General features: G+C 33.6%; 2 protein-coding genes across 5 annotated transcripts; both read left to right on the forward strand.

Annotated features, from left to right (window-relative positions):
- Positions 1 to 309: 309 nt before the first annotated feature.
- On the forward strand, positions 310 to 5,254 carry LOC133817919 (probable galacturonosyltransferase 13). Of its 2 annotated transcripts, none has more exons than XM_062250563.1 (6): positions 310 to 1,192; positions 2,117 to 2,172; positions 2,295 to 2,453; positions 2,661 to 3,251; positions 3,328 to 3,630; positions 4,279 to 5,254. In XM_062250563.1, exons 1-6 carry the CDS (start codon positions 982 to 984, stop codon positions 4,561 to 4,563), a joined length of 1,605 nt encoding a protein of 534 aa, XP_062106547.1. In that variant the 5' UTR covers positions 310 to 981; the 3' UTR covers positions 4,564 to 5,254. The 2 variants fall into 2 exon arrangements, with proteins under 2 accessions (XP_062106547.1, XP_062106548.1); XM_062250564.1 differs by having other exon boundaries at positions 2,298 to 2,453.
- A 2,381-nt stretch (positions 5,255 to 7,635) lies between these two features.
- Positions 7,636 to 10,251, forward strand: LOC133817920 (membrane-anchored ubiquitin-fold protein 1). 3 transcript variants are annotated; one of them, XR_009885736.1, is made up of 5 exons: positions 7,637 to 7,915; positions 8,342 to 8,637; positions 9,269 to 9,433; positions 9,780 to 9,887; positions 9,966 to 10,251. XR_009885736.1 is itself a non-coding variant. In XM_062250565.1 (4 exons), the coding sequence occupies exons 2-4, from the start codon at positions 8,505 to 8,507 to the stop codon at positions 9,833 to 9,835; spliced, it is 354 nt and encodes a 117-aa protein (XP_062106549.1). In that variant the 5' UTR covers positions 7,636 to 7,915; positions 8,342 to 8,504; the 3' UTR covers positions 9,836 to 10,251. The 3 variants fall into 3 exon arrangements, 1 of the variants encoding a protein (XP_062106549.1); XR_009885737.1 differs by lacking the exon at positions 7,637 to 7,915 and adding an exon at positions 7,981 to 8,151; XM_062250565.1 differs by having other exon boundaries at positions 7,636 to 7,915; positions 9,780 to 10,251.
- The last annotated feature ends 2,323 nt before the right edge of the window (positions 10,252 to 12,574 follow it).

Here is a 12,574-nt window from a genome sequence, read left to right on the forward strand (position 1 = left end):
GTTGGAAACTCCATCCTCTATACTCTATTTTAACTTATTTATGTAAAGATTATACTCTAGTTTAACTTGTATCTATAAGATTAATCATTGTTAATAAAATAAAATAAAATAAAAAACACTAAAATTAAGCATTAGAATAGAATTGTATCCACATAAATGAATGTTAAAGCAAATGTGGGTAGAGCATAAACATAGGCCACACTTCTCTAATTTTAGTACCAAAACTTAGCCCCACTCACTCATTGCCTTCTCTTCTCTCAAAATCCTTAACTTAAGCACATCGAGTTTAGACTTTCTCTCCCACCCAAACACGGTTTTGACCAAAAAAAAAAAAAGAAAAAGAAAGAAAATTATTTCGTTTTTTTAAAAGAAAAAAAGAAAAAGAAAAAACTATTTTCCCATTGTAAAATTTGTATTTTATTTTCCGGGAAAATGAAATGAAATTAGATCGGACCGATCCACCAATGAGAAAGCTCCTCAAGAACTCTGAAAGAAAAATTTGAAACTCAAAACCAAATACCAAATACCAATTTTTTCTCTCTCTATTTCCTTTTCTTTCTCTTCAATCATTCCCATTTGGTCTGAGTCTATAATTTTTTGTTCTTCTTCCTTTTGATCCAACGGGAGGGAAAGTGTTTGTGACCCAGAAGCCCAAATTGATAGATAGTTTTGTAGAATCAAAGAGAGGAGAAGAAGAAGAAGGGAAGAAAAAAATAAAGGAACCCAGCTGTTGAATCTGGCAAATGCGGTCTTGGAGAAGGCCGCAACGAGAAAAAAAGCAGGGGAAGAATAGATCTGAATTGGGTTTTGAATCAGGGAGGCATTGTCGGTAGTCGGTGGATGATTTGGGCAAGTGGGTTTGGATCTGATGGTGGTGAGTTTGAGGCTATGGACGTTGTTGTTGGAAGATATTGTTATAGTTTCGAGTTGGGGCGTTGGTTCAATTTGTGCTAGCGTGAAGAAGGGGCTGCGTAAACGACGATGCAGCTTCGCTTCTCGCCTAGTATGAGAAGTATCACGATCTCAAGCACCAATGGCTTTATTGACTTGATGAAGATCAAGGTCGCAGCTCGCCATATCTCTTACAGAACCCTTTTCCACACCATTCTTATTCTTGCTTTCTTGCTGCCCTTTGTCTTCATTCTTACTGCAGTTGTTACCCTTGAAGGTGTCAACAAGTGCTCTTCATTTGGTACTTTTTCAATACACCTTGTTCGATCACTTGTATTTGATAGATCTTGATTGTTGTTCCAGTGTTGGTTTATTTCTCTAAATTTGATTGCTTTGTCATCTGGGTCAATGGGTCAATTCCACGTATTGGTTTCTTTCTCTGAATTTGATTGTTTTATCACCTGTGTTGGTTGCTTTCTCATCTGGGGTCAGTTCCCACATTCGTTTCTTTCTCTGAGCTAGATTACTTTGTTATCTGGGTCAGTTCGATTTGAATCAAGTTCGAGGTATTGGTTTATGGGCATTTCTAACAATTCGAATCGTTTGTTGATATGCTATGGTATTGGCATTTTGTGCCACTGGCTTGGATTGTTCTGTTCATGCGAATTCTAGTTGAAAGCTTCATCTTATTTGGCTCGAGTTGTTATGTCAAATTAGGATAAAAATGGGGGGTTTCAACCTCAAATTCTGCAGAACAATAACAATTTACTTTTAACTCAAGTTGTTATAGAAGATCAAGCAGCATTCCATCGATTATTCTTCTGCATGTTTCTTTTCATTTTGTTCGATGTTAGGTTTGGATTTTTTACTCTATATTTAATTACGACATACATAATGAAATGTGGTAATTTTGATTGCTGTACTTCAGGTCTTCTGGGATCTGTAGTAGAGAATGATCTATGTACTTGTCGTTTATGTTGATTTGAATTTGAATCTTTGCTTTGTACATCTTCTGCGTTGAAAACAATAATATGCATCTGCTTCTCTTATTTGTAAATCGTCATTGTATTTTTGTTTATTCAAGCTATATGATCTACACATATGCTGCTGTTTTATGCCCCTTTCTTTTTATTACTTTGTTTCTTGATGATGATCACCGACTTTTCTCCTTTTTATGCTGTTATGATGGGTTAATAATTTTGTACTCCTTTTATTTTATGCTCAGATTGTTTAGGTAGGCGGTTGGGACCAAGGCTTCTTGGTAGAGTTGATGATTCCGGGGTAAAACATTTTTTCCATGAGACAATTGTTTTTCTACTCTTTTTCTTTTTCTAGATCTTTGGTTAACTATTCTCTTCAGTGCTATTTTAAGCTAAATTCTTCATTTTGTTTTGATGGTGCAGCAGAAACTTGTCAGAGACTTCTACACGATTCTTAACCAAGTAAACACTGAAGATATCCCTACTGATTTAAAATTGCCAGATTCATTTAGTCATCTTATTTCTGAAATGAAGGACAACCAATATGATGCAAAGACCTTTGCTTTCATGTTAAGGGCAATGGTATGTTACATGTGCCAGATTCATTTAGTCACTTATTGATAGCATTCAGTCTTTTTTTTTTTATTGTTCTGTTCTTGCGAAGCAATATAGTCTCTCATTTGCACCTTGTTTTCCATGGATGAAATCCGTAATCTGTGAGGATTCCTTGCTGTCCTGAATCCATAAATAATTTGTTTTTTTTACAAATGTTTGCTTATTATTGCACAGATGGAGAAACTTGAAAAGGAGATGAGAGAGTCTAAGTTTGCTGAGCTGATGAACAAACATTTTGCTGCAAGTTCCATACCTAAAGGGATCCATTGTCTTTCTCTGCGTTTGACTGATGAATATTCATCCAATGCTCACGCACGCAAACAGTTGCCTCCTCCTGAGTTACTACCTTTGCTCTCTGACAACTCTTACCACCATTTTATCCTGGCAACCGATAACATTTTGGCAGCTTCAGTTGTTGTTACTTCTGCTGTCCAGTCATCTAAAGTTCCCGAGAAGATAGTTTTTCATGTCATTACTGACAAGAAAACTTATGCGGGTATGCACTCATGGTTTGCTCTAAACCCTGTATCCCCTGCCATTGTCGAGGTCAAAGGTGTACACCAGTTTGACTGGTTAACAAGAGAAAATGTTCCTGTGCTTGAAGCTGTAGAGAACCAAAATGGGATAAGAAATTATTATCATGGGAATCATGTGGCAGGGGCCAATCTCAGTGATACAACTCCTCGAACCTTTGCTTCTAAATTGCAGGCTAGAAGTCCGAAGTATATATCCTTGCTCAACCATCTGCGAATCTATCTGCCAGAGGTATTTTTTTTTTTTACTAAAATTAGTTTTTTTTTTTAATCTTTATGATGGAAGTGCTAATTATGTACACAAACAGTTATTTCCGAACCTCGACAAGGTTGTATTTTTGGATGACGATATTGTGATCCAGCAAGATTTGACGCCACTTTGGGAAATTGACCTCCAAGGAAAGGTTAATGGAGCTGTAGAAACTTGTAGAGGAGAAGATGAGTGGGTAATGTCTAAGCATTTCAGGAATTACTTCAATTTTTCCCATCCCCTTGTAGCAAAGAATATAGATCCTGAAGAATGTGCATGGGCTTATGGAATGAATATCTTTGATCTTAAGACTTGGAGGAAGACAAAAATTAGAGAAACATACCATTACTGGCTTAGAGAGGTAAACCCAATTAGCCTGTTTTCATGCTTTTGGTTGATGCTCTCCCTTTGTTTTTTATTTTGGTTCCAGTATTTGAGGAATTTTAGTATAGTGAAGACTGTTCCTTTCTGTTTCAGTATTTGATGAGTTTTGGTATAGTGAAGACTGCTCCTTTTTGTTCCATCATTAGATTTAAGTAAATTGAGTTTCTAGAAATGACACATTACCTTGAATTTTTATTCAAAATAGTTCGAACTTTCAATTGTGTAATACTTGTTTTGTTTGCTTCTGTCAAGTCAGCTTCTTGTTGGCAGCCCTTAACAGTTTTTAAGTTCTGTTCTGTGTAGTAGGGCTAAAGTGTGAAACATTTTTTTTATATAATAAAAATCTGAAGATGACATTTTTCATTTTCAGAAAATCGAACTTTGTTTTATATGTTGGTTTCTTTTAGATGACAGTTTGGTTCACTTTTAATCCACAATGAATAAGGTTGTCTAGACTGGCACTAATGAAAGATATAACATGATTTGCTGAGCTTAGTAAATTTGGTTAGGGCTGTATTTGCGAGGGTTGGTTTTGTTATTTTTTGTTGCTTACTTATCCATATAGTGATATATTGAGATTGCTGTCTTTTTACCACTTCTTACTTTATGGTTTTTTTCAAATCAGAATCTGAAGTCAAACCTGACAATGTGGAAGCTTGGAACACTACCACCAGCTTTAATAGCATTTAGAGGTCATGTTCATCCAATAGACCCATCTTGGCACATGCTCGGATTGGGGTATCAAAATAAAACCAACATTGAGAGAGTTAAAAAGGCTGCAGTTATCCACTACAATGGCCAGTCAAAACCATGGTTGCAAATCGGTTTCGAGCACCTTCGGCCGTTTTGGACAAAGTATGTCAACTACTCCAATGATTTTATCAGGAACTGCCACATCATGGATTCATAGTTGACAAGCTGGAAGAGCTAAAGCAAGATACCGGAAAATGGAAGAAGAAAGCAGTTGATACAGGTTTCATGTTAGTTTTTGCAGCAAGACGACAATCAGAGTATTGTCAAAAGGGCAAAAGTTCCCCTGCTCAATATGTATGTCATCCCTTCCACATCTGCAGACAATGACCAGCATCCTCTGTCACAGGCATATGAGATTCATTCTTTCAATCTGTATCATAGAAATCCGTCTATTTTTTTGGTTGGAGAAGGATATAGTATTATTGGTCTTCCCATTGGGGGGGTTTTGCTTGATATTTTTTAGCGCATATTTCAGAATAAAGTGAGATACTGAAGATTAAAGCCTGTGTCAACTCCATTATGCTGATTGATTGGGTGCAAGGAAGAGGAAGGTTAAGTTCTTTTGACAGGCTCCTCCATTTGCTCAACTCAAATATTATGTTTTTGCCCCTCAAATTTTTTCCCCCCACTTTAAATTTTTTTTCTTGTTTCATTTTTGTTAGTACCCCCATATCTTCCCCCCCCTTTATTTGATATCAGCATCTTTGCAAATTTGGGAGTAGTTCCCTAAGTTTTGCTTTGTTAAAGATCCCATTGAAATGGGGAGAGCTCTACTTAGAACATATATTGTTATTTGTTATGTACGATTCACCATAGACATTTGAAATGTGCAGAAATTCTTTACCTCCTCCCTCTCCTATTCTCTCTGTCATTCTTAGTCACTGAAATGTGACCTTGTTGTTTTTTGACCTTATATTTATTTTATGTACTTGAGATCAAGTTTGGCAACCGGTCAAGTAATTTACAAGTTGACTTGTCATTTTCCTTTTACCTAGTTGATATTTCACAAGAAAGAAAGCCACCCATGTTTTTTTTTAGTCTTTTAGAAATGATGATACCCTTTTCTCCAATTTTCCAGCACTTTCTTAAAAAATAGGAATCGTTCCCATGGAGTGACGTTTTTGTTGTGCCCATTAGACGTGATGGGTATTGGATTTTTTCAGAGGGTTACAGAGTAACATAACAGGATAACATTGTCTAGAAGCAGTAGTTATAAGATTCTTGATCATGGAATTTTCCAAGTTGATAATGACAAAGAACCCATTTTGGGATATATTTTTTTATATAACACTTGACATAGACGACCAAATCTTGGCATTTCTGATAATTTCAATGTGCATGGATGGAAGGATGTATAAATTGAAATTAGAGATAGAGGGGGTTCTTCTTAATTCTTAAACACCACAATTCCTAACTCTTTTGTCATTTTGCTTATTTTTTTAATATTAAATGGTAGATCAATAATTTTATAATCAAGATTAGATGTTTACAAAATTTTATTAGCACAATTTGGGTTTGATTCTTTCAAAAATTATATAATAGAAGAATCTGAAAGGTTCTTAGACATTTCATCCACCTACTCATCTAACATATTTATATAATAATATATATAGAGAGAGAATGGAATGGAACAACAAGTACATCCTACTAGCTACTACCATTCTAGGTTTTGGTTAAGAGTATAAACTATAAATATAAATGGTGAACCGTTCCTTTTCACTGTGCTGATTTTGTCATAAATTTAAGTTTGGACATTCTAAAAAGAAAAATAAAAGGAGAATTAGTAATTTTAAATGCTTCCTCATTTTTGATATTGTCTTTAAATATCTCATAAATATTAAAATTAGTATTCTTTTACTCATAACTTCTTACCTTAATATGAATTTACCCTATAATTTTTTTTATCTATCATTAAATATCACATAAATTGATAAAATTATTTCATTTTTACCCTTAAATTTGACTTTTTTTTATCAATTTAAATTTTTAGCATTAATTTTTTATATTCAAGTATTATTTAAATATTAAGATTTTTATTTTTCTACTCCTAAATAACATGATATTAAAAAATATTTACACAAATAACTATTTACTTACGTAACAATATATGACTAAGTAAAATTGATTAAAAATACGAAACATATTAAACTACTTATAATTTTATCAACTAAATAATTTACCTTAGAAAATTAAATTAATGAATAACCAAATAAATAATATAAAAAAAATTAAATTGCTTATTTTTTTAATTCTTATTTTCATCAACTAATAATATATTTGTTTTTGAAAAAACAAATATTTTAACAAACTTTCATTTAATGTTATTATTAAAAAAATAACACAAAACCATAACAAAATTATATAAATTTGGAAATTCTTTGAGTTTTTTCCAAATTAATATTTTCCCAATTTTTTTAACTTCTAGCTAACAAATTCATTAATAACATTATTATAAATAATTGATCTTTATTCAATTTTTTCTAGCCATTTAATTAATTATATAATCAACTCCTATAAATTATTGGTAAAAACTTAATATATATATATTTTGTTTTAATTTATGTAACGGCTAAATCAAAATAAAATCAGTTGCATGGTCAAATTTAGAATAAAAATAAATTTTAAAAATAAAATTAAAATCACTTTATCATATATGTGATATTTAATGATAGTTTGTGGGTAAATTCATATTAAGAGTAGTTAGGGTAAAAAAATATTAATTTTGTCATTTAGAAGTCATTTGGAGAGAAGGAGAATAAATTCTTACTATTAGCAAAAATATGAGAGCTCAAAATGACTAATTATTCAAAATAAAATGAAGGGACTACACTAACCGTTAAAGTAAGCCAGTACACTAGTCATCAGATCCTGACTCGCCATTTCTGAATGTTTTCATCAATTTATTTCATATTGATTATGTTTTGAATGTTGTGCACGCATAGGTACATAAGAAAAAGGTCAATTTTTTTTTAATTTTTCTTCGCAACTACGTCGTATATAATTGGAAAATTTTACTTTGAAGTTATGACATTAATTAATTATATAGAATACGAAATGAGTTGATTGGTGGGTAGTGATGAGGAATATGATGCTTTGTTTTTAGCAATATTATTGTTTATGATATGAAAGGAAAGAATGAATGAATGAATGGGCTGGTAAGGTAAAAACATTGGCAAGTAGGCAAAAAGAGGGTTAAAACTCTTTTAAAAGAGAGAAAATCTGTCCATTTCCATAGCATTAGGAGATTTGAGGGAGAAGGCAAGAATGGAGTCATTGACCACAGATTTAGAAGACTTTGAAAACTCCGAAACAGCCTCCTCCTCTCTTAGCACTTATTACTATTTCATCTTTTCCTCTCACTTCTTTATTAATATTAATATTATTTAATCTAATTGCACCCACTTCTTCCTCGGCTTGGAATTCTGAACCGGCTCCTTCTCGCTGGTTGGTGGTGCCCAAAGCAGAAGACACAACACATACATACATACCCAGATCAGTTTCTGACCCAAGTAAGCCAAAACCCAACAAAAGTTTCCATTTTTTTCCTTTCCTTCTGTGTTTTATGGTTCTTTTGGAGTTGACCCAGTTGAGGATTTGGCTTGATTTGAGAATTCTAAATGCACCCATAGCAATATTTGCTGTGATTATGTTGGTTAACTAAGAGGTGTCACTGTGTACATCTTTGGTTCCTTTCTGTCTTCTGTATCATTCTTATCAATCAAATTTGATAGTCGGTGCTGCTGATGTAATTTTCATAGAGCACTCAATGTTTTGGTTCTTTAGGATTAAAATTCATTACAATAACATGCGTAGATATACTTGACTTTGTAACTTTATTTTATTATTATTTCATTTGCAACTTTTCAAGTTCAATTTTGTTTTTCATGTAAACCCCCACTTAAAAGAACTAATTTTTTTCCCTTTCTTTTTAACAGAAATTTGGTGAATACAACTGAAGATTTAATGAAAACTTCTCTGTTTGAGATCTAATTGAAGTATTGGCAAATCTAGTAGCGGGGGCCTAGGTGGTGCAGATTTTTGGTTGTTGGATTCAGAGAATTATATCAAATCTATTGAGTTTGTTGGATTTTTTTGAAGATGGCTGGGGTTCAAGACCAATTGGAGATCAAGTTTCGGTTAACTGATGGATCAGATATTGGTCCCAAAACTTTTCCTACAGCTACAAGTGTTGCAACCTTGAAAGAAAGTATACTTTCTCAATGGCCTAAAGGTTAGAGATGTTCTCTGATAGATATTATTTCTTCAAAAAAAATTATTTAGTCTTTTGTGTGTGATCAGAAAATAAATCAAAACCAATAAGCTGTTATCTTTTCAGAGTTCTATCAGAAAATTACCATTATTCACTGTAGCCATATAGTTATTCTGAAGATTGTGTAACAACTCAAGGAAGTCATATGACCCAGATGGCTTCTCTTATCTTTCATTTTTATCTTTTCTTGGTTTATTTACTTTTCTGTTTTTCTTTTCGCACGGCTTTCTTGAGTGAATTTATCAAAGTGATCAATATGACATGAAATGGTAGATAGAAAACAGAGGGATAAGCAGTTGTTTTTGGTAGTGAATTACTAACATTCCTTATCAAAAGAGAATTGTTTTTCAGCAACAACACAATTCACTTAGTTTCCTGCTTATAGTTTTGAATATGAGACTATGTGAATGGTAGCAACACGATATAAGGATGGATTCAAAGCTATAAGTTGCTTGAGAAATATACACACTTTAATCACCGAAATCATTGGATCAATGAGTGTCATGTTCTTTAAAGTTATTATCTGGACACTTCTAAAATTTTGTTAGCATACACTTTGCTAACTAAACATGAAATTTCTCTGTTTAAACAGAGAAGGACAACGGTCCAAGGACAGTAAAAGATGTCAAGCTAATAAGCGGAGGGAAAATATTGGACAACAGCAGAACAGTTGGGGATTGTCGTAGCCCCTTATGTGACATCCCCGGTACAGTTACAACTATGCATGTTGTTGTTCAACCACCACCACAGGAGAAAGGTAAACATTTTTTGCTTTCTCTTCTACTTTACTTAGCTGGAAAAGAATTAATTGATCATTGTTTGAAACTATATTTTTGGGTCTCTACTTGGGGCCTTGAGGGAAACTGGAAAAACAAGTTACTGGAAACCTTTCCTTAATGTTTTTGTGATCCTTCATATTACCAACTTCTTGATTAGGAAAAACACCAACTCGAACTCCAACCACTACATTAATCTACATACCTAACTTTAATCGTCTAATATATCATGGAGAATTAGCTTTTGCATTGGTTTATGGTATTTGATGCTTATTGTTGTTGATTAACATAACGAGCCTACTCATTTTGATATTTTCACTTAAACAGAAAAGAAAGTGACTAGCGAACTGCAGCAAAACAAGTGTGTCTGTGTCATATTATGATTGAAAGTAACAGTGGAATTGGGAATGGGAGTGGGAGTGGCATCATTTTTAGGTTGGTACTACTACAGATTGATTCATTGCCTAATCAATAATTTCATCTCAGATATTTGACTCACTTAATCTTATATAGATAAAGAGAGAAGTGGAGCTGGTAAAAAAGATAATCAAGTTGGTGGTGGTGGGGGGTTGCTGGTGCAGGGTTTGTATTTTGACTGAGGGAACCAATCCATGCTATATATAGGTGTTTTAATGTTGTTTGGTCAATGGTTTCCTCTTATAGCAGTTCAGTTGTCTTTCAAATTTCAATACCACTCTCTACATTTTCATTTATTTGTATCCCATTGGATTCTACAATCTTTGCTCCATTTTTTTTTCTTCTTTTTTCATAATATACATATACTTGTCTTTCTTTTCAACTCTAAAACATTATGCATTCCTGCAACTGATTTTTTCTTTCGAATTTTTGAGTTTTGAATCGGTTGTATAAAAGAAATATGATGTATATCATTGCTAGTTTAACTATGCAACTTCGGATTATATCACACTTATGACATGCATGTTTGTCTGAGAGAGAGGAGAGATCAGAATGTGAGTTGTCGTTTGCCGTTTCAGTCATTGGATTGTATTTGTATTGCAGCTGAGTTTAATTAACACTATGTTTTATAAAGTGGATGGAAAATAGGAAGGATGGAGAGTACGAGTGAGGATAGAGAGGAGCTATCCCTTCAAATTGTTTGGTAAAAGGACTAAAGAATTGGAAGGATATATTACTATTTATTTTTAAAGTTACTATATTGTTCTTTTAATTTTGATTGATGAGAGTCTATATGTTATTTTAAATGAGTTAGTTAAGAGAGTCAAAATCCTTCCACAAATGGAAGGATTCCATCCCTATGTTTGGTAGAGAAGTGAGATGAAAGAAAATAGAGGTGAGAAGAGTGAAAAGAAAATATATTTTGAGTTCATGAGTTGTTTTGTAAAAAGGAAAAGTAGAGACAAGAGAAAAGAAGAAAAAAAATATATAGTGGTACTCACCAAGTTTTTAATTAAAAAGAAAATTGAAGAAAAAAGTCAAATACAAATAAATAAAAGTAATAATATTATATTAAAAATTTGAAGAATAATATACTAATTTTCTTTCTTTCTTACAAAAATATATCTTCATTTCTTTGTTTATAATTCTGCATCTCTTTCCCGTATTCTTAATTCTTCCACCACGTTTCTCTCACAATTATTTTTTTTTGCCAAACAAAACAAATAGAATTTCACAATTCTCCCATGGAAGGTGCCTCTTAATTAAAAGGCAGAAGAAAGGAATGTGAAACATGTTAGATTTGCATATAAAATAAAGAGTTAAAGTAAAAGCTAGCTAGTCACCTCACCTCGGATCATGGTCACCTTTTTAATGCGCCAACCTAAGATTCTATAAATCCAAATAACAAGCACCTATCCAATCAACTATCGCATTGTAGCATCTCTAATAGAGTGCTATAAAAGTAGTGTATAACAATTTTTTAGCTAATCTTCATAAAATAGAATTCCAATGGTAGTCGTGTGCCAAATTTGACACATACTAAAAGTTGAACCAAATTTGACATAAAATATAGCATGAGACTTCTCGCCAACCGTCAAGTGGTAAAAAGCTATTTGGGCTCCTGGTCGATAACTCTATGTTCGACCAGACATATGTCGAACATGAGGACCACCTCGGAAATTGTGTTGGGGTCTGACGGTATGACACATGTCAATCCCTAGTGGTGGAATCTAGGGGTGGCAATTTGGATCACGACATGATGACATGACACGACACGACACGGCAATAAATGAGTTTGGGTGACACGTTTAATAATCGTGTTCGTGTTTGAGTTTTTGACACATTTAATAATCGTGTCATGTTCGTGTTTTCCTTAATCGTGTTGTGTTATAATCGTGTTGACCCGTTTAATAATCGTGTCACGTCATAATCATGTCACACACGATAACACTAATAATTTTCATAGGTTTTATGATTTTTTTCATATAGTTATGATTAATCGTGTCATTATTGTGTTATCGTGCCGTGTTGTGTTGACCAGTTTAATAATCGTGTCGTGTTTGTGTTTACCTTAATCGTGTCGTGTCATAATCGTGTTGACACAAATCTGACACGTTTACACGAATTGCTAGCCCTAGTGGAACCCCTACGATTAGCCTACGAGGAGTAGGCTGTCAACTCAACAGGCATCTCGAGATAGTACTTTTCAAGGCGAGCCGTCGGAACTCGAGTACCTGTGACAAAGATTCGTCCATTGATTAAAATTTCGGAGGGTCTATTAAAACCCGTGATTCTTCCTCTCTCCCCTTTTACTAGAAATTCTTAAGCCATTTATGCATTTCTTCGAGTTGCAGACTCCCATTTTACCATAAAATTTCCCAACTTTTATCCACGTCTCGTACATGGAGCCAATCAACCATCCCAAAAGTTATGCGAGGATAATTAAAGTAGAAGGGCATTGGTTTATTCGTGTGAGGACTACGTACAAGACTTATCGACACTTTTTATCACGTAAGTCTCTTTTACCAGAGTTTTCTCTTTCAAGATTTTGTATATGGTCTAGATACTATCGATCTGCCCTAGTAGTCCCCACATGATATTTGTTTGTGATTTCAGAGGTTAAGGATTTCTAGGGTTTACTTCCCCCTTCTGGGTCTTTCCTTCGTTCTCTCTTAACCTTTTGCGAGCAGTATCCATTGTTTTTG

This window comes from Humulus lupulus, chromosome 2 (assembly GCF_963169125.1).
Source record: "Humulus lupulus chromosome 2, drHumLupu1.1, whole genome shotgun sequence".
NCBI lineage: Eukaryota > Viridiplantae > Streptophyta > Magnoliopsida > Rosales > Cannabaceae > Humulus > Humulus lupulus.

What these genes read in the sequence shown, in the direction of transcription:
- LOC133817919 (XM_062250563.1), top strand. Translation starts at nt 982, where the DNA reads ATGCAGCTTCGCTTCTCGCCTAGTATGAGAAGTATCACGATCTCAAGC. An exon ending in GTAGAGTTGATGATTCCGGG is followed by an intron (nt 2,173 to 2,294) that starts GTAAAACATTTT and finishes TTGATGGTGCAG; the next exon opens with CAGAAACTTGTCAGAGACTT. An exon ending in TGCGAATCTATCTGCCAGAG is followed by an intron (nt 3,252 to 3,327) that starts GTATTTTTTTTT and finishes GTACACAAACAG; the next exon opens with TTATTTCCGAACCTCGACAA.
- LOC133817920 (XM_062250565.1), top strand. Translation starts at nt 8,505, where the DNA reads ATGGCTGGGGTTCAAGACCAATTGGAGATCAAGTTTCGGTTAACTGAT. An exon ending in ACTTTCTCAATGGCCTAAAG is followed by an intron (nt 8,638 to 9,268) that starts GTTAGAGATGTT and finishes CTGTTTAAACAG; the next exon opens with AGAAGGACAACGGTCCAAGG. An exon ending in ACCACCACCACAGGAGAAAG is followed by an intron (nt 9,434 to 9,779) that starts GTAAACATTTTT and finishes TCACTTAAACAG; the next exon opens with AAAAGAAAGTGACTAGCGAA.